Genomic DNA, 20,904 nt, shown 5'->3' on the forward strand with positions numbered 1-20,904 from the left:
GAAATTGCAATCCTCCTGCCTCAGGCTTCCAAGGGATTATAGGTGTATGCTACTAGGCCCAACTAGAATTTCCTTTATTTTTAAGGTTGGATAATATTCTATTGTGCATACATATATTTTGTATATCTGTTCATCTGGGGATGAACATTTTAATCTCTTTGATCTTTTGACTATTGTGAATTATGCTATTACAAACATATCTCTTTGAGACCCTGCTTTCAGTTCTTTTAGATATATACTGAGAAGTGGAATTGCTGGATTACATGGTTTGTTTCTGCGTGTGGTGGGGAGCTAAACTCACACATGCTAGGTGAGTGCTCTACCACTGAGCTATACCTGCAGCCTTGCTTGAATATTTTGAAGAACCGACATAAGGTTTTGCATAGTATTTTGCATCCTTTTTCCTGGGTTGATTTAATGTCAGAACACCCCCTGGTGTTTGGTCCTCGTCTCCTACTTCTCAGTCCTTGCTTGGGTCCTCAGAACCATGGTCAGAGGTGTTGAGGTCATGCTCATTTGATAGGTGGGGAGCTGAGGTCTGTAGAGGGGAAATGACCTCACTGAGACCCCTGGCCTCCTGGCCCTAGCAGGCCTTTTACTTTGCCTCCTGAATAACAGGGGCTGTAGTAGTCCCTGGGGTGTCCAGAGTTCCATAGTTCACAGGGTTCTTCCACTTTTCACCTGGGCCATGGTTCCTGCCCCAACAGGTCCAGCGGGCGCTCCTCCAAGCAGAGCCTTGGAGGGCAAGGCCGGCACCATTACCTCCAACGAGTGGAGCTCTCCTAACTCCCCTGAGGGGAGCAGTGTCTCTGGGGGCAGTCAGGCACTGGACAAGCCCATCGACAATGATGCAGAGGGCGTGTGGAGCCCCGACATTGAGCAGAGCTTCCAAGAGGCCCTGGCCATCTACCCACCCTGCGGCCGGCGCAAAATCATCCTGTCAGACGAGGGCAAGATGTACGGTAAGGAGCCTCCTGGGATGGGCAGCAGGCCCCTGGGCTCATGGTTCAGTGCTGGAAATAGAGCCGAAGCAAGGGGGAATGGGGTCTCCTCTGAATGGCCTCTTGGGGCTTCTGCTAGGCGGGCACTGCTTTCTTCTCTCCTGAGTTCTCAAGAGTGGGGGCATCAGAGTGAAGCCTGGGAGTGGGTGTAGAGGGTGGGGCCCCAGGAGTGAGATGCTGTAATGGTGAAAAACTTGGAAAGATTTCCTTGGTTGTGTAGAACATCTATCTCTGCAGAGAAAATGGGGAAATCCTGAAAGTCCTCTTCCCCCCTGGCAAATGTCTGATCTCTAGGCTCCCACCTTGGCTGTCAAAGGGGGACTTGGGCTGAGGGCACAGCTCAGTGGTAGAGTTCTTGTCCTGCTCACACGAGACCCTGGGCTTCATCCCAACACTACAAAAACAGAACAAAACAAAACAAAACCAAATTGGGCCTAGTACCAAAGTTCTGGGTGAACACAGATTTTGTGGGGGACAACACTATTTAACACTGTTCAGTTGACTGAACTCAGATCTGGTTTGCTTCTGGTGTAGGGAGTAGTTGAGCTCTGACAGCCCCTGGGCCTACTACATCTTTCATCTACAACCTTCCTTATGAGGCCAGAATGATTCCTTCCCTCTGGCTTGTGGGGAGAACGAGGTCCTTAGTAGGTAGACCCTAGGTCTCCTCCTCAGACATAGTTAAAACTGCTCCCCTCTCCTTGCTTGGTGACTTTTCTGGGTTCCCAGAGTCTCTCAATCACTTCTAGGTTGCTGCCCCTAGAACACTTCTAGGTACACTGCCTGCTCTGACTACTTCTGTGCCCCCGAGGGGAGTTTCCTGGAGGACATAGCTGATGCCTGTGGAGCACCTGTGGGGTGCCAGGTGTGCTTTACGTAGGGTATCTCCCATTAGCTGGTGGGGAAGCAGTCCCTGGAACTCCAGGCTCTCTGGAGAATGGGGTGAATGTTCATCATTGACTTGAGTGTTCAAGTGGTGCTGGGAAGGCCAGCTGTTCATGTAGACAGCTTCTCGGTGCCTGGTTGGGAAGCCAGGACACTTTACAGGATCTGTCTGTGTGCTTCAAAGGGGCAGATGGTCTGCTAAACAAGTGTGCAGAGGGCATTCAGTGGAGGGCAAGACCTGAGGGTCCTGTGGGTGTCTGGGAAGGCCCTATGGAGGTGCCAAAATTACTTTAAGTGCCACTGTGGTCTAGGGACTTAGGCTGCTTACTTTTTTTGGTTTGTGAGGGGGGAGTTTGGTGGTAAAATATATGTAACACAAAATTGACTATTTTAACTGTTAGAATTTTTAAATTTACAATTTAGTGGCATTCAGTACACTCAAACTTTTTTTTTTTTTTTTTTTTTGTAATGGGAACTAATCCTGGGGTGCTTATCTCTGAGCCATATCTGCAGCCCTTTTTAATTTTTTATTTTGAGATAGGGTCTTACGAAGTTGCTTATTGCCTTACCAAGTTGCTGAGGATGGCTTTGAACTTGGCAGTCCTCCTGCCTCAGCCTTCTGAGCTGCAGTGATTGTAGAGGTGTGCCACTGTACCCAGCCACTCAGACTTTTGTTACAACCATTAACACCTTCTATCTCCAGAAATGTTTCATTGTCCCAAATTGAAACTCTTTCCTCCTTAAATAATAATTCCTCATTTTCGTCTCCAACCCACCTAGCAAACACCATTCTACTTTGTATGCGTTTGACTGCTCCAGGTACCTCATATAATGCAAACTTGTAATATTTGTCTTTTCATGGCCAACCACCTAAAACAGTGTTTTCAAGACTTACTCATGTTATGGCATGGGTCATAATAATTTCCTGTTTTCTTGGGGAGCAGTACTTGGGGTTGAACCCAGGGCCTCATGCATGCTAGGCAAGTAGTTTGCCATTGAGCTATATTTTTGTTTTATTTTGGGACAGGGTTTCACTAAGTTACCCAAGCTGGCCTCAAATTTACCATCCTCCTGCCTTATCCTCCTGAGGAGCTGGGGTTGCATGCATACCACTGTGCCATTTCCTTTCTTTGTAAGGTCAAGATTCCTTTGTGTATATGTATATACCAAATTTTGTTTATCTGTTCATCTGCCAGTGGACATTTGGGTAGATGCTTAGTTTCATTTAGTTGTCATAACACTTCATATATACATTTATCGGGGTTAAGAGATTTTATTTGCAGTAACCAGACCATTGTGATTTGCCAGGCTTTGGGGAGGACACACTGTGGATTTCTGGCAGGCCTTATTCTCTTTGGTAGGGGCAAAGCCATGGAGTAGGGAAGTGGCATGAAGATGGTGTTTGGTCAACTTTGTGGCCATGATGGCGTCCCCCTATGTGGCTCTCCTTTTCCTGTGCTGAGAGACAGGAGGTTTTGGGTGGGGACCACAAAGAGGGCCTCAGAGGCAGGGAGAGGAGAGGGGCAGAGGCCTGGTGCCTCTTAATAAGACTCCCAGTGGCCTTCAACATCCTTGATCTCTTGGATCCTTTTAAGGAGGGAGCAATTACAACCTCTGCTTGCAGGTTCAGAAGTGATTGCTCAGGTAAGCCCAGAGTTTCCCCAGAGTCCCTCCAACAGTGAACTGAGAGCAGGGCTTGCAGCCGGCGCTCCTACCCCCAGCTCGTGCTCCAGGCTCACCCTGAATGGCCTTGCTGCTCCCCTCCCTGCCCCGCCTCTGCTTGGCACTGGCTCAGGTGGGTCAGGCTCTGGGCAGGGGGACTGGAGGACCACGTCCGATGACTCACCTGGCCTGCGTGAGTAGAGACATTGGCTTAGCCGCATCTCTTCTTACCAGCTCCAGGGGCCCAGCCAAGGCCGAACCACGAGAGGAGGTGATGGAGGGCCACTCTGCAGGGCCGGCCAGTGCAGCTGGGAGATATAGATAGCTCTGAGCTCACCCCAGTGTGTGGGCTGGGCCCCCAAGGAGGTGGAGCAGGAGAGTCACGCTGCCCAGCTGACTCAGACTTCACTCTGGCCATTCTCCTCTGATTTTCTGATCTTCCCTCAGGGGACTCACTCTGCCCATCTTGTGTCCCCCAGCCCCATCCTGCACCCCCAGGCCACTACCAGCATCCCTAAGAGCCCTGTCTTTACATTCTCACCACTTTTTGCACATCCAGAGGGATAACCCAGAGGGGCTCCTAGTGCGCCTGAGGCAGACAGTCAGGATGGTATACTGAGAGCAGAATTCTAGTCCTGGGGACTTGGCCTCAGCTCTTTGAGGACAGGGATTAGGCCTGCTCCTCACCCAGGCCACAGCACACCCAGAGCAGCACCCGCTCACCAGGGCCAGGCAGACATGCAGATGACATGCAAAGCAATAGCATGGATTAACACCTGTTATTTCTGAGCCGAGTCTCCCACGCTTGTTGGCCCTGTCCCCTGTCCCCCTGAGCACCTCTCACCTCTCTTGGGCCTGTTCCCTGGCCCTGGGGTGCCAGCCTCCTGCTCACAGCTGCCTTCATTTTTGCCCTGTCACTGTGTAACCCTCGCCCTGGCACTGCTAATGCTGGTCACTCTGACCTCCTTTGGCCAGGCTTTCTGCTGGCCCCTGAGGGTAGGGGGTGGAGAAACGGAGGCACAGCAACTTCTTTCCCTAGCTGCTCGCATCTCCCTGCTACCCTTTCCTCTGCCTGCAGCTCGGTGATGGCCTTGGGTGTTCACCCTCCTTTTCTGGAGAGGGCCAGGACCAACTCCTGAGTTGACTGGGTTGCCCCCATGCCTTCACCTTCCTGGAGGTGGATTTTGTGTCCCCAGGTCTCTGTCCCTCTTTCTGCTTCTTCTGTACTGCTATCCTGTGTCCCAGGCTTCCTGTCCTAAGTTGTTCAAGTTTTTTTTTTATTTGTTTGTTTTTTTGGGGTACCAGGGATTGAACCCAGAGGCATTTAACCATGGAGCCACATCCCCAGCTCTCTTTTGTATTTTACTTAGAGACAGGGTCCCACTGAATTTCTTAGGACCTCGCTAAGTTGCTAAGGTTGACTTTGAACTCACGATCCTCCTGCCTCAGCCTCCTGAGCCACTGGGATTACAGGTGTGTGCCACTGCACCCGGCAGTCATTCAGTTCTTATGAAGTGTCCACCCCTAGGGGCTGAGAGCTCATCAGTCTCTTCTCCACGACTGCAGGGTTTAATGGGAGAGAAAGGAGAAACATCTTTGGGAAATGAACCACCCAGGCAGGCACTTAGGTTGTAGATAGCCAGGAAACCAGAGGGCTGGGTTATCTTGGATGTTTTCTGGAAGGAAGTGAAACCTGAGCTGGGTGGAGAGGGTGGGACCTCTAGGCAAGGGGGAAGGGAGAGTATAGCCCTGGCCCCCAGGTAGGATTTTGCATGGTGGCTTTGGGTACTCAAGTGGAGGATCTGAATAGAGCACTGGCATAACAGACTATCCAAGGGGAAGGGACCCCTTATTTCATGGATGAGAAGACACAGAGTAATCAGGCAGCACTGGAAGTGGACGCTGGCAGTTGGGGCTATAGTCAATTCAGGGCTCTCTCCTCACTAAGGGGATGGACAGAGGTCAGGAAGCTTCACCCCTGCTTGGATTCTTGCCTTTGCTTTGACCCTCCTGTGGGTTTCCAGCTTCTTCCATGCTTCACTTGTGACCTGCCACATTGTCTGTCTGCCCCATGTCTGGTGTGACCTTGGGCAACTTATTGTACCTTTCTGAGCTTCCCTTTACCTGTTCATAAAGTGGGAATAATGACATGACTAGCTTTCAGAAGAGGTTTGTTTTGGTTTTATTTTTCTAAGGTGGGAGAATAGACATTGCATGAAGTTAAGCGTTTAAAATCATTTGAATTCAGTGGCATGAAGTACATTCACTTTTTGTTTTTGCCATGCTGGGGATGGCAGCCAGGGTCTGGTGCATGCAGGACACATGCTCTGCCACTGAGCCACACCCCAGCCCCATACATTCACATTGTGCAACCCTCACCATGTTCCACTTCTAGAAGTCTGTCAATGCCCCCAACAAGTTCTGTATCCATTAAACAATAACTTCCCATTCTCCCTGCCTCCCAGCCCCTGATAACCTCTATTTTTACTTTCTATCTCTATGAATTTGCCTACTTTAGATGTCTCATAAAAGTGGAATCATTTGACCTTTTGTGTTTTGTTGTTGTTTTGGTGCTGGGATGGAACCCAGGGCCTCTCCTGGGTTCTGACAAGCACATGCCCTGCTGCTGAGCTACATCCCCAGCTTTTTATTTTTCACTTTTTTGTTTAATTTCAAAAGAGGTCTTGCCAAGTTGCTCAGACTGGCCTTAAACTTGCAAGCCTCCTGCCTCAGCCTCCTGACTACTATCTGGGATCACAGCATGTGCCAACATGCCCAGCTATGTTTAACTTTTTGAAGAACCGCCAGGCTGTTTTTCATAGTGGCTGCACTATTTTACATTCCCACCAGCAGTGCTCAAGGGTTCCAACTTCTCCACACCCTCGCCAACAGCTATTATTTTCCTGTTTTCTGATCACAGCTATCCTTGTGGATGTGATGTGGTATGTCCATTTTTTTATTGGAATTGCCCAATGATTGGTGATGCTGAGTGTCTTTACATGTGCTTTTTGGAATAAGACACTACCTTTTAGTATTGCCATGACGGTGAGAGCTCAACACTGGCACCAGAGATGCAGAGCAGGGAATGTGGAGCTGAGTGGAGCATGTGCTTTGTTCTCATGGGGCTCACAGTTTAGGGAGGGTCGTGATGGGGATTCAGATGACTTTAGCCAAGGCCATGAGAAAGGCACAGGCCCATTCACTGGTGTGGAGGCAGGAGTGGGCACGCCCACTCAGGTGGAGCTTAGGGCAAGCTTCCTGAGGCCATGGCCTTGAAGGCTGGCTAGGATTTCACCAGAAGCCTCAGAGCTCTCCAGGGACAATGGTGGCAACCCCTTGGATGTCAGGCCCAGTTGCTGTCTCCTCAGACTGCAGTCAGAGCTGCTGTTCCACAAAGAACCTCCCCTTTTAGCCCCACATGTTTGTAACTTCAGTTGATCCCTGGACAGAGAGACTCCCTAGGGCCATTGGGTCTAGGGCAGGTGTGGAGCATAGACCCAGCCTCTTCTCCCTAGGCCCAACCTAGGGAGGGAACAGAGGGCTTGGAAAAATGCTCACTCCCCTGAGAGGTCTCTGCTGAATGGAAGGTCCACATAGGTATTTCTCCTGGCTAGGAAGGCTCATGCCTTCAGATTTTGAAAACCAATAACATTAATTATAATGGAGCCTTGTGAACTGTAGCATTCATTATATCAGGATTCTATGACCAGACGTGGGGCCTATAATCCCAACAACTTGGGAAGCTGAGGCAGGGGGACCATAAGTTTAAATTTATTGAGAGATCCTGGTCAACTTAGGAAATCCCTGTCTCAAAATAAAAAATAAAAAGGGCTGGGGATGTAGTTCGGTGGTAGAGTATCCCTAGGTCCAATCCCCAGTACTAATTAAAAGGAAGGAAGGAAGGGAGAGGGGAAGGAAGAAAGGAAGAGGGGAAGGGAAGGAAAGGAAAGGGAAAAGGAAAGAAAGGATTAAAAAAAACAGGACCTTATGAATAATATAAACAAAACCATGTGACTACTAGCCTGCTAAGTGGCAGGTGCTACTTACTTGATGCCACCTATTACTTATGGCTTTCAGGAAGAGCTGGTGTGGACAAAGGGGAATCAGCATATGAGGAGATGCACAAGTGACCTGTCTCAGGCAGGGTTTTGCCAGTGGAATAACAATTTTAGTGGGAATGTGTGAGAAAAAGGCTACACTGACTGGTAGGGTGTGTGAGGTAGGGTACAGGTTTAGGAGACAGGGGTGGTGATTCAGTATGAACACTGGGACTCTTCCACCTTCAGACTATGCTCAGCCATGGCTCCCCTTCCTCCATGGGCAGCCCTCACCCTTGGTGAGGTGGGGCCGTAAATCTGAGATATGTGCACTGGGGGCTATGGGACACATGTCTTCTGCCAGTTGGGCCCACTGTCTGGTAGGGGCATCCTTCCCAGCCCCACCCAGACCCTCCTTGGGGTTGGCCAAGACCACCTGCTACATTGCAATGCCCAGCTGTCCAACTGCCCAGCTGCCCTCCCTCAAGGTCCAGGCTGGCCTTGTGCTTCCCTAGCCTGTGATCTCAACCCCTGAAGGGGAGAAGGCAGCAAGTGGCAGAGAGGGACAAGCACAGAGGCCTCTCTCCCTCCCACAGACTGACCTGCATTTCCTACAAGTTTCTTACTGCCATGGCTACCCTTTTTCTGGCTTTGCTGTCCTTCAGGGATCTCCCTCTGGGCCCACACTCCCTCCTCTCCCCCCACCCATGACTCTGTGGGTCTCCAGTATGTACATCACCCAGGGTCTATTGGCTCCTACTAGCTCTCCACAAGAGAGTGAAAACCAGGGCAGGCCCTCACACTGCTTCTCCCTCCAAGTCCTGGGTAGAAACAAGGGGCCACGACTAACTCCATGCAGAGACCCAGAGAATCTGAGGGAGCCATCCAGAAGTGGGGAGCAAGAATGGTCCATTTTAGAAAAAACTCCCTGCCAGCCAGGGGAGGGCCTCCATGGGAAGAGCATCACTTGTGTAATAATAGCTACAAGGCACTGGGGACAGCCTTAGAAGACACGCATTCTTGTGGTGCCCTGTGGCTGTGAATAAACCATTTCTCTCTGGGCTTCGGTTTCTTCTTCCTCAGGCTCTACAGGACCTCTGGGATCACCTAGCCCAGCCCCTGCGTCTAAGAGTGATGGACTCTACCCATGTTCAATAGAAGTCATGCCATGTGACAATTAAGAGATAGGCTCTGGGGACTGCGGATGTGGCTCAGTTGACAGAGAACTTAACCTAGCATGCATGAGGTCCTGGGTTTAATCCCCACTGCAAAATAAATATAAATAAATAATTAGATAGATATAAATAAATAAATAATTAGATAGATAGATAGATAGATAGATAGATAGATAGATAAAGTAAGTAAGCCAGAAAAATAGGAGTTCTGTCACCAAACTGCATGGATTTGAATCTCAGGAGCTTGCTAGCCTGTGATCTTAAAAAGTTTTTTTCTTCCCAGTATTGGGGTCATAACCCATGGCCTTGTGTGTGCTAGGCAAGTACCCTACCAGTGGGCTACATCCCCAGCCCTTTTCTTTGTTGTTGTTTATTTTGGGTCCCAGAGAATTGAACCTGGATGTTCTACCACTGAGAACATCCCCAGCACTTTTTTTTGTAAACTTTAATTTGAGATAGGCTCTTATTCCTTTGCTGAGGGCCTCACTGAGTTGCTGAGGCTGATCTTGAACTTGCAGTCTTCTTGCCTTAGTCTCCCCAGTCGCTGGGATTACAGGGGTGTGTTACCATGCCCAGTCTGAACAATTTTAAAGCATGCTTGCCTCAGTTTTCCTATCTATAGCATTGAGATGATAGTACCAGCCTCATAGAACAGATGTGAGGGTCGAAGGGGAATGCAAATAAAACTGACCAGATACCTGTACCCATAAGGTGTGCAGTATCTGGCACAGGTAAGCGTTCATTATGGTAATATTACATGAGTTGAAGGAAGAGACAGCAGCAGTTCCTCTTATGTATAAACCTGGATTAGATGGCAGGTGGCCTGGAGGCAGTTGGGATAGTCTGTGTGACCTCTGGAGAACCTTTGGTGTCAGGAAGGAAGCTGTGTGGTTCCTCTTCGCTCAGCACACCCACAGACACCCAGCACCTACCCCTGGGCTTTGGCAGCTGCTGGCATTACCTCTGACAAATGGAAGGAGGCTGGATGGTATAGTGGTCTGAGGTGAGCAGCAAGAGAGAGAGGAGACTGAAGATCCAGAGACAACAAGGGAAGAGACAAACTAGAGGACATTAAGCTAGTGGAATGAGCAGGTGTAGAAGGACAGATGCCACATGATCTTCCTTAGATGTCGAATCTGAAACAACCAGACTCACCTGACAGGAGAGGAGAACCAGGAATGGGATGTCAGTCAAAGGATACAAAGTATACTTAGATTAGGAGCAATAAGGTCTGAGTCTATTTGTACAGTAGGATGACTAGTTAATAAGCATGTAGTATAAGCTGGGTGTGGTGGCCCACACCTGTAATTCCAGTGACTGAAGGCTGAGGCAGGAGGATTGCAAGTTTGAGGCCAGCCTTGGCAATTTAGCAAGACCTTATCTAAAAATAAAATATTAGAAGGGCTGGGAGCGTAGCTCAGTGGTAAAGGACCCTGGGGTTCAATCCTCAGTACCACGAGAAAGAGTATCCTTCAAAATTCCTTGCTTCTGTCCTTTCCTCGGCTGAGGATCAAATCCAGGGCCTTGCACATGAGTGTACCATAAAGCTACATCCCCAACGCCAAGAGAATAAATTCCAAATGTTTTCACCATGAAAAAAACAAGCATTTGAAATGATAATTAGGTTAATTAGATTGATTTAGTCATGCCACATTTTATACATATATAATCACTTTGTACCCCATAAATATAGACAGTTAAAAGAAAAAGAAAAAATTCAAAGACAGCTTAAACCCCTTGGGTTTGGCTCAGACCCACTGCTGGCCTCTTGCCTAGGGCTAAGATGGCCTTTCTGGCAGCAGAGCCCCTGAGCACTGTGGGACAGGGATGGGCTTCTTGCCCACAAGGCTGAGTGCCCCCTGCTGTCTAGAATGGGGGTCTCAGCTAGTGGAGTAGGACCTCCCTGGGATCTGCTTCTGTGTACTGAGGAACAAACTCCCTTGCCTTAGGGGTCAGGCCTGCCTGGTCTGTGAGAGGCACTGCTGTTAATTGAGTATCCTCTTTGGGCCAGGTAGGGCCACAAGCAAGTGGCCTCATTAAGAATCCACTGGACCATCAGATAGAGATGTGCTGGTGAGGATGGGACTTTCTGGTTTCAGTTTCTTTACCTGGCACATAGGTAGAGTTACCTGCCTGTTAGATTTGCCATGAAGAGTATGAGGGTTATGCTGCAAGAGCTCCTACTTAGCATGAGCCCCTTCCATGTCCCTTAAACTTAATTTTAGTTTTGTCAGATGTGTGCACCTGTGAAGCCATTACCACCATCATGATAGTGAACACAGCCATCACTCCCAAGAGTTGTTTTTTTTTTTTTTTTTTTTTTTTCATTTTTGTGGTGATAAGGATCAAACCCAGGGCCTTACATGTGCTAGGCCAGTGCTCTACCACTGAACTGTACCCACAAATAAGAGGTTTTTTGTTTTTTGCAGTGTTGGGAATTGAACCCAGGGCTTTGTGCTTACAAGGCAAACACTCTACCAATTGAACTATATCCCCAGCCCCCGACTAAGAGTTTTTAATTAATTTGTGTTTCTCATTCTTTTTCTCAAAGACAGCCTCCCAAATTTTAAATGTCTTGGGCCCTGCAAAGTTCTGGATTTGCTCAGGTAGAAAAGCTCAAAGCCAGTCATGGTGGTAACACCTGTGATCCCAATAATTTGGGAGGCTGAGACAGGAGGATCACAAGTTTGAGGCCAACCTCAGCAACTTAACAAGACCCTAAGCAACTTAGACCCTATCTCGAAATAAAAAATAAAAAGGGGTGGGGAGGTGGCTCAGTAGTAGAGTTCCCTTGGATTTGATCCCTGACACAAAAGGTGCTGCAGAGGAAAGTACAGACAATAGGAAGTGCCAGGGTGAAGTGGGAGGGTGATTTTGGCGCTCAGTGACTCGGGAAGACCTCCTGAGACATAGCATCTGGTGGCATACAGACCCCAACAGAGACATGAAGACGGTGAGCTCTGTTGGTTTCTTGGACTGATATTCCCCTGGTGGAGGTACAGGAAGTGTAAAGGCCTGGTGTGTTCCAGGAACAGTAAGGAGGTCGTGGTAGTCAGGTGCACCGCATTAGAGAGGTGCCTGAGCTGGGAAGTGGGTCGACAGATCCTGTAGGGGCTTCTAGGCCATTGGAAGGACTTCTGCACTTTTACTCCCCGCCCCCCGCCATCTTATCCTGTTGCCTAGCTTTGGGCCCATGCTGTCTTCTTGCTGCAGCCTTCCCAGTAGCTGGGTCTGCAGATGCACACCACTGTACCTGGTAGGACTTGACCACTTTCAATTAGAGGGAGGTGGAAGCCAGGGAGGGCTTTGGGGTTTTTTTAAAAAAACTTTTTGGGGGAACCAGGGATTGAACCCAGGGGTGCTTAATCACTGAGCCACGTCCCCAGCCCTTTTTATTTTTTTATTTTGAGACAGGGTCTTGCTAAGTTACTTAGGGCCTCGCTAAATTGCTGAGTCTGATGTTCAACTTGGAATCTTCCCACCTCAGTCTCCCGAGCCCCTTGGATTACAGGCGTGCACCATTGTTCCCAGACGCTTGTGAGTTTTAATTGAATCACTACAGCTAATGTGTTGAGAACAGACTGGGAGCATGGAGTCCAGGTGGAGAGTGATTATCATTAACCAGGCCAGAGAGCATGGTGGCTTGGACCATGGTAGGTACAGTGATGAGAAGTGGCCCAATTCTGGTGTACTTTGAAGGTAGAGCCATAGCAAACTCATGTCTTTCATTCATTCACTCATTTACTCGGTAGATGCCAGGAGATACAGACTTGAATAAGACTGTGGTCTTTTCCTGTGAGGTGTTGAAAGTCTAATTAGCAGAGATAATTGATAAGCTGCTAACCGTGCAAAGTGTGGGCCAGAGGGGTAGCATAAGAACTGTCCCCTAGTCTCCCAGGTGCCTCCTGCTATCCCGTCTGTCCAGCTCGCCCACCTCCAATCTGAGACTCTCCCACTTCTCAGCATCATGTCCACCAGTGCTGCCTGTTGCAGTGCAAAAGCCCCCTCTTCTTGCCTCTGGACTGATCTCTAACTTCCACTACTTACTTAGACCAAGAACATGTTCATTTTACAGAAAAGGAAGCCAAGCCACAAAGTGTTCTCATTGGACCAGAGTTAAGCTCTGTTTCCTAAGTCTGTAAAAATTTGTTTGGGTGAATCCGGAGGAATAAAGCTCAAAGGAACTAGATTTAAAGAAGAGAAGGCTCAGTTGGGTGCAGTGGCACACACCTGTAATCCCAATAAACTTGGGAGGCTGAGGCAGGAGGATCGTGAGTTCAAAGCCAGCCTCAGCAATGGCAAGGCACTAAGCAACTCAGTGAAACCATCTCTAAATAAAGTACAAAATAGGGCTGAGGATGTGGCTCAGTGGTTGAGTACCCCTGAGTTCAATCCCTGATACAAAGCGGGGGGGAAAAAAAGGTGGCTGACTGAGGGTCTGCAGAGGGAAGTGACTTGTCAGGGTCTCATAGCTCCTTTGTAGAGTTGTGGCTCCAGCCAAGCTCCCAACTTCCAGTTTTGTGATCCTTTTTCAGTAACCCACTGGTGATGAATTAGACCTTATATTTCATAACTGCAGGTTCCTGTGGAACCTTTCCCTGAAAAGCTTTGAGAAGAGACATCTTGCTGGACTCACAGTTTCAGATGCAGACCAGCTCATAGGCAGTATCCCCCTTTGTCTAGCCTCTTCTCCGTCCTTTGAACACAGACAAGTCAGTTCTCCTAGCCAGCAAGTCTTTCTGGCAGACAGGACCACTTGAGGGTGGCCTCTTAATTCAGCCTTGGCAGTGGGGAAAGGTCAGCTGGGGGGCCAGTTTGGTCTTGGCCAGGCTCTCTAGTTACAACCCAGGTGGCAGGCAGCCCACTCGTCTCACCTCCCTCTGTATCAGCAGCTTCCTTGTGGGCCATTCTACCCTCAGCAGCACAGGGCAGGCTGGAGCTGTGCCCTCTGGCCCCAGAGCTGGAGCACAGAGGTGATGGACAGCTCTCCCAACTCCAGTCCTCTCGCCCTCTCTCTCCCTCACCACGTTCTTCTGTGTGGTCTAATCCTACCCAGTGGTCACAGTCCAACAGAAAGCCTGAACAGACCCTTGTCCTCTGAACACACCCCTGTCTCCAGCAGGCACTCAAGCCATGTGTGAGCACATGCGCCCTGTAAGTGGGTGGGGAACTCATTGAGGAACCTCTTCATGAGCTCATTTAGGATAATAGAAGACTTGGAGGGCTTCTGCAGTTTGCCAGGGCCCTGCAGATGCAGCATCAGCTCCAGGCAACCAGGCCTTGGGAGCATTCAGTGCTGCCTGTTGACTGGCCTGGGGCTGAGCCATGGACTGCCTGGATTTGTTTGTTTCCTTGTTTTTTTTTGCAATGTGCATGCTAGGCAAGCCCTCTCCCACTGAGCTGCATCCCAGTCCTCAGTCCCCTTTTGCTGTGTGGGGATGGAACCCAGGGTCTTGCACATGCCAGGGAAGTACTCTACCACTGATCTGTGCCCCTGACTGGGATTTCTGGTATCTGAGTGGAGGGCCCAGGGCTGCTCTCTGGGGACACTCAGCTCTCTGTGTGCCTCCCAGGACTTTTCTTAATCATAGACTGGACATATTGGAAGGTCCTGTTCATTTTCAGAGGCAGCAGGAACTGTGGGAATCTCATACAGGAAGGACCAAGGGTCAGGTATTGCCCTGATGCCCTGGACAGAGGTGGGAGCAGAGGTGACCAGGATGGGGTGGGGAACGAGGCTAGGGGCTCAGGGAAGGCTCTGCAGGGCTCCTCAGGCTATAACCTCTTTATTCTCAGGTCACCAGTCCACCCAGTGAGGCCTTAGCGTCCTCCTGCTGCTGGGAGATCCCTGTGGTCCAAGGAGGGCAAGAGGGAACCAATAGAGTTCTCACCCCAAGTCCCCGCCCAAGGTGGGCAGAGTGAGGAAGGAAAAGTCTCCTCCAGGGAAGGGACCCTCATGACCCCTGCTTCATTGCTTCCCAACCAAGAGGTTGTTGTCGCTCGCTGCAGGTCGGAATGAGCTGATTGCCCGCTACATCAAGCTCCGGACAGGGAAGACCCGCACCAGGAAGCAGGTGGGCCAGGGAGACAGACATGGACACCAGGGGCAGGGCAGCAGGGGGTGGGTGTGACACATGGTCCAGCTTCCCTGGGAATCTTCCTGTCATCCCCTGGGAAGAAACCCCTTGCCTTACAGGGGAGTCAGCAGACTCCTCTTTAGGACATTAGGAAAGATGGCAAGACACTGGCACTGCACTTTTGAAGTGTTGGCAAACTCGGGATTCACAGGACTGAGTCGGCACCCTCCCCCCGCCCCCCAGATCCTTTCATTCAGTCAGTCTATGCACAGATGTGGGCTGAGGACCAAGGGTCTGGGGAGCATGGGCTGTTTGGGAGATAAGGACAGGCGCCATGCCTTCTCTCCCTGCCACAGGTCTCCAGCCACATCCAGGTGCTGGCTCGTCGCAAAGCCCGCGAGATCCAGGCCAAGCTCAAGGTAAGGCAAAAAGGAGCAGTGGGAGGAGGGAGGTGCTTTGGGCTCAGGTGGGGCCAGCTTCCCAGAAATTGGGGCTCTTTTTCTAGCAGGAAAAGTCTCCCCTGTGGGTTCAGGGGCTGGCTGATTGTGTGCCAAACCCATGTCTTCTTGGCATTGGGGTTATCCTGTGAGCACACTCTGCTGGACCTTGGACTTGTGTGTGGGTGCCGGTCTCTCCAGGCCAGAAAGCTACAGGCCAGTCTCCTGCTCTGCCCAACTCCAGCTTTAGCTCAGAGGGGGGCTCCCCTATCTCAGGGCAGCTGGATCAATCTCCAGACCCCGTTCCTTGAAGAACTAGTTCCCTAAGCCACTGGCCCTCTCAGGACCCCACAGGCTTCTCAGGGCCATCAGTCAGCCCGCGGGGGTGGCAGAGCTTGGTGGTATTATGGGAGGGGCTGGCGGAATTCCTTCCTGCTCTCTGCTCTGTGGGACTCTGGTTCCTTCCCCTCCTTGGATCAAGCCTGCCTTGCAGGGCCTCTGCCGACAGGTGGCTGCTCTGTGGAAGGCCAGCTGCTGACAGGGTTTTCCTCAGGAAGTCAGGCCTCCTGGATCCTGGAACCAGAGACCTTCTGGTGACTACTCCGTGGGAGCGAGTTCACTGTCATGGAGTTGTTAACAACAAAGCCTGTGTGGCCTCTTGAAAGGAAGATCTAACATTTAGACCATTGAACTAGACCAATAGTTTTTTATAAAATTTTTTTAAAACATTGTTTTTTAAAACAATGAATGTTCTTTTAATATTTTCCCCAAACAAACTATCACCCCAGTATGCTATCATAGTTAGGTTAGCAAGGAACAGTCCAGAACCCCCCCCCCCCCCCTTTCTGTGCAGCCTCTTATACCTGGACGAGAACCATAAAGTACCTCAACCTCAGCCACTGGACTAGATGACCTTGAAAGCGCCATCTGGCCCCAGGAGCCCGTGATCCTGACACTTGTGCCTCAGACTGAGTGGGTGGGAACCACAGATCTTTCTGCCTCCTAGGAAGCCACTGCCCACTGCCCGCCCAGTTCCATTCCTTGTGCCATCAGCCCAGCTGTCCCCCACACTCCACAGCTGTGGCCCGACACCTTGCCCCTTTGTCCCTAGGACAGCTGGCCTGGCTGCAGCTGTGCATCCCTCCCTGGAGCCCTGCTTGTTCCTCATGTCCCTTCTCTGGTCTGCCACTGACTCACTGGGACCCCAGCAGGTGACAGTGGAGGACAGACTTTCCAGTGTTATGTTTAGAACATCCCAGGGAAGGTTTAATTCCCTTGGGACTGCTGTCCAATCCACATCTCAGGGAATTGCATATATCCTTGTCCACAGATTCTAACTTGGGACTGAGGGCAGCCTTCTGTGGGTCACTAGACAGCCACCAAAGGGAACCACAAAGCCCTTAAAGTATGCAGTCTTGTTTATGTGCACATTTTGCTGGAGAGATTGGTATGAAGACTTTGTCCTACTTCTAAGAGTCCTGGGGCCCAAAGTCTTTAAGCTCTGGGGTGGACATTGAGGCCAGGTAGAAATCCTCAGGCCATGAGGTTTGGTTCTTGGCCTGTCTCTACCTTTGTGGCCACAGGTGCATGAGCAAGTCACACAGCCTCCCTGAGCGCCATTCAGTTTCCTCATCTGTAAAATGACAGGGCGACATGGCAAGGTGACAGCTGAGGTCCTGTCCAACTGCAAAATTCACTGACCCTACTTCTGCTGCCTGGCCACTGATGTCACTCCCCATAATGTCCTTTCTACTTCTTCCTGACTCCTTCCTCACCCATAGAGGACATGGTTTCCTGAGGCCCAGTCATTTGTTTAGACTGGGGATCGGGAAGGGACGCAAATTGCTGGTACAGAGCCAAGGAGCTCTCTGGCCTCGTGATGTAGTTCTTCTCAGAGGTCTGTGGGTGGGGGGGGGTGCAGCCTGCCAGGTCACTTGGATCTCCTGGAGGGAGAAGCCTGGGCTGGCTTTTCCTTGGGAAGAGGCACACCTAGACTTGTTACTCCCTCTGGGGTTACCTGAGACAGTCTCTGAGAGCAAGGCCCAAGTTTTGCCCCTGGACATTGCGGAGGGGGCCAGTGACAAACCTCATCTACTTTCAAACATCCTCTACTTCACTGCTTTGTCTGAGTGACAGATGATGTCAGTATTCAGAATGTTTTCCCACGCCTTCCATTGTGTTGCTGAGTGTTTCCAGGCCCTAACATCTGCCACTGTCCCCTTGATTGGCAGGGCCTGCGTCTGTGCCAGTCCGTACTGTGATGGTTTTCAGTGACTATAACAAGATACTTGAGAATGGGTAACATAAGGAATAAAGCTAAACATGTTCACATGTGCTTCTAATCCCAGCTACTCAAGAGACTGAGGCAGGAGGATCACAAGTTCAAGGCTAGCCTGGACAACTTACTGAGATGCTATCTTGGAATTTAAAAGAATTTTTTCCCAAGGGCTGGGGATGTAGCTCAGTGATGGAACACTAGCATGTGTGAGTCCATGGGTTCAGTACCCAGTAGCATACACACACATGCAAGTTCATCATAGCTGGGGGATAGCTCATTGGCAAAGCATGTGTTTAGCAGCATGCACATGGCTCTGGGTTCCATTCCCAGCACAAAAGAAAGAGAGAGAAAATCTTATCAGTTTAAAAGACCCTTTGCAATTGGAGAGCTTAGGTAGGTTACCTGGGCCTATATAATATTGTTATTGCCCCTTCTTCCTTCCTTCCTTCCACTGAAGGTTGAACCCAGGGCCTCAAGCATGCTAGCTAGGCAAGTGCTCTGACCCTGAGCTCCACCCCCAGCCCTTTTAAAATTTTATTTTGAGACAGAGTCTTCCTGAGTTGCCCAGGCTAGTCTCCAACTTATGATTCTCCTGCCTCAGCCTCCTGAGTTGCTGGGATTGCAGGTCCCTCTATACCCCAAATTATTTATTTATTGTTTGCTTGTTTGTTCTTGCAGTGCTGGGAATTGAACCCAGGGTCTTTCGCATGTGATACACTCCCAACCTGGTTATTAGTGTGATACAAAAGGCTTTTCTAGGTGCTTATTTATTCAGGTCTGTGCAGGCTGAACCCATTTTTGGGCTCTTTGAGTTCACAGAAGACAGGCAGGGAGTTTTATTTAAATATTGCCATATGAAAAGTAAGTGCCTACAGTGTAAAAGGGACACCATAGGGCAGGATTGAGACAGGTAGGGCCATAGGAGACTGTCCTTTCCTCCAGACAGTCCACATGGACAAGGATGAACCCTCCTCACATTGAGAAGAAATCTAACATCCACCACCATCCAGGTGCTGAGGTTCAGGGTACAGGTGTGGGCAAGGCAGAAAAGACCTATGTTCTTTGTTTCTTTTCTTTTTCTTTTTCTTGTTTTCTTTTTTGCAGTGCTATGGATGGAACCAAGGACCTTGCATGTACTAGGCAGGCCCTCTACCACTGAGCTACACCCCCAGCCCAAGACCCCTGTTTTTAAGGTGTCCCCATGGTTGGTAAGATGGAAGATACAGGGCTGGGGATGTAACTCAGTGGTAGAGGACTTGCCTGGCATGTGTAAGGTCCTGGGTTTGATCCCAGCATTGCCAAAAAGGAGAAAGAGAGAGAGAGAGAGAGAGAGAGAGAGAGAGAGAGAGAGAGAGAGAGAGAGAGAGAGAGAGAGAGAGAGAGAGAAAGGAGAAGAAAAACTACAGTCTGGCATGGTTTCCACAATCTCCAAGCTCTGATGAAATAAGCAGGACAAGTTGTATGCAACAGCTATAACAAATGAGGACACTGGTAGAGAACCGAGTGACAAGCTCGGTTAAAATGTGTTAGTGGCACTGCAGACTTAAGACCTGGTTCCCAGGCTCTGGCCACTGGCAGTAGGACAGCTCCTCACTCCAAGGCCAGAACCCGCATTGTCTGGGCCTTACAGGTGTCCACCTCACTGAGGCACTGCCTTCAATGTCTCCCCCCAGGATCAGGCAGCTAAGGACAAGGCCCTGCAGAGCATGGCTGCCATGTCGTCCGCCCAGATCATCTCAGCCACGGCTTTCCACAGTAAAATGGCCCTCACCCGGGGCCCAGGCTACCCAGCAGTCTCAGGGGTAAGTGGGGCAGCTTAGAACCAGAGGCCAGACCAGTCCTGCCCTCCTCTTTCATCTCCCTTCTGCAGAAATAAGAGCAGCAGGCAGTCCAGCTGCCACTTACTTGAGTCCTATTAGTCCAGGAGTGCCAGGGGGAAGGAGGAAACAAGGACACAGGTTCACCCTGAGTTATGGCTCGGTAGGTGGAGCCATCTTCTTGGGATCCTCAGCAGTGACACGACAGACCTTGAACAAGGGGAAAGGTGCCACCAACTTGAGAGACAGTCCAATTTACAGATGAGGAAACTGAAGCCCAGGGCTTAGAACTGATGCCTGAGGCTTTAGCATAGCACTAGTGTGTCCTGAGTAGCTGGCCACCACTTGTTCTTGTTCCCACTCCTCCTGCTCAGGATCCCGGCACCACCCGCTTCCAGGTGGACGGCTGTCCAGAAATAAACCATGGCTTAGATTTTAAATTTCTCAGCCTAATGACCAACCTTTTGGCCATGGTCAAGTTGGCCATACTTAGAAAGTGTTCCAGAAACACTTCTCCTTTTCAGGGTTGTATCTTGGCTATAGGGACTATGTGGGTCTTTAAGATGCACCCACCACACTGCCTTAGGCCTATGGGCAAGGGGGCAGGCTCTCTACTCTGTGGGCTTCTTATAATTCTATTTCAGAGTGTGTTCCCAGAGAGAATGCTAGGCCATCAGGATGTTAAATAGATGTGACACAAGATGATTGTGTGGGCAACTAAGTTTGGGACACTTAGAATTAAACAGATTCATTTTTGGTGCTAGGGATTGAACCAAGGTCCTCGTGCATGCTAAGCACACTCTCTACCCTGAGCTGCACCCCAGCCTCTAGGATTTTCCAGAGCCTTAAGTGCTGATGTACACTGTGAATCTTTATAGGGAAGTCAATGTACAGTGTTAGCAAACCTAGGTTCCCCTCCTCCCCATGAAGCATCTTATTAGAGTCTTTTCAGAGACTAGTGTACCTGAAAACACACTTTGGGGATGCAGCTGTAGTCTGTTGGTATTGACTTGCTAGACTAGGGCATCGGCTTTCCTTCCTCCCATTGTGGGTCCAGCTTCCATCCCCGCTCATAGCCCACTCTGTCTCTCCCACACCATGGGCCCCTGTGTGCACATAACTGTGTTGACTCTGCACCTTTTGCCTCCTCAGTTTTGGCAAGGAGCTTTGCCAGGCCAAGCTGGAACATCCCATGAGTGAGTATGGCCTAGTTCTGCTACTAGTTGTTCCCTGAACCAGACTAGACCCATGAACTTAGGATATGAGCCTGGCCCCTCATCCTGGGAGGGATGGGACTGCAGTCTAGGGTTAGCCTTTCAGAATAGGGGATCCCTTGAGCCTAGGGATTGGGTCTCCTGCTCCTGGGCATCACATGGCTTGGTTTCCATGCTGACACTCTGGGGATACCACTTGTTGAAACTCATGTCTGTCCAGGGTATAGGTGGGGCTAGGGCTTTGGACCCCAAAGGAAGCAGCCTAAGAATCAGTTCTCTGGCAGGCCAGGGAGGGGACAATAGGACGGGTTACCTCAACAT

The 20,904-nt window shown here is 50.0% G+C and overlaps 1 protein-coding gene across 9 annotated transcripts in view; it reads left to right on the top strand.

Moving 5' to 3' along the window:
• TEAD4 (TEA domain transcription factor 4) overlaps positions 1–20,904 on the top strand; it is a 68,473-nt gene that overhangs the window by 23,594 nt on the left and 23,975 nt on the right. For 3 of the 9 annotated variants that reach the window (XM_079142000.1, XM_079141994.1, XM_079141995.1), the window contains exons 3-7: positions 708–962; positions 14,770–14,834; positions 15,194–15,256; positions 19,226–19,354; positions 20,522–20,565. In XM_079142000.1, the coding sequence (XP_078998126.1) occupies positions 956–962; positions 14,770–14,834; positions 15,194–15,256; positions 19,226–19,354; positions 20,522–20,565 (308 nt within the window). In that variant the 5' untranslated portion in view covers positions 708–955. Of the gene's footprint in view, positions 1–707; positions 963–14,650; positions 14,670–14,769; positions 14,835–15,193; positions 15,257–19,225; positions 19,355–20,521; positions 20,566–20,904 lie in introns of those variants that run through there. The other 6 variants (XM_079141999.1, XM_079142001.1, XM_079141998.1 and 3 more) reach the window with 3 other exon arrangements.

Source organism: Sciurus vulgaris, assembly GCF_902686455.1.
Source record: "Sciurus vulgaris genome assembly, chromosome: 5".
NCBI lineage: Eukaryota > Metazoa > Chordata > Mammalia > Rodentia > Sciuridae > Sciurus > Sciurus vulgaris.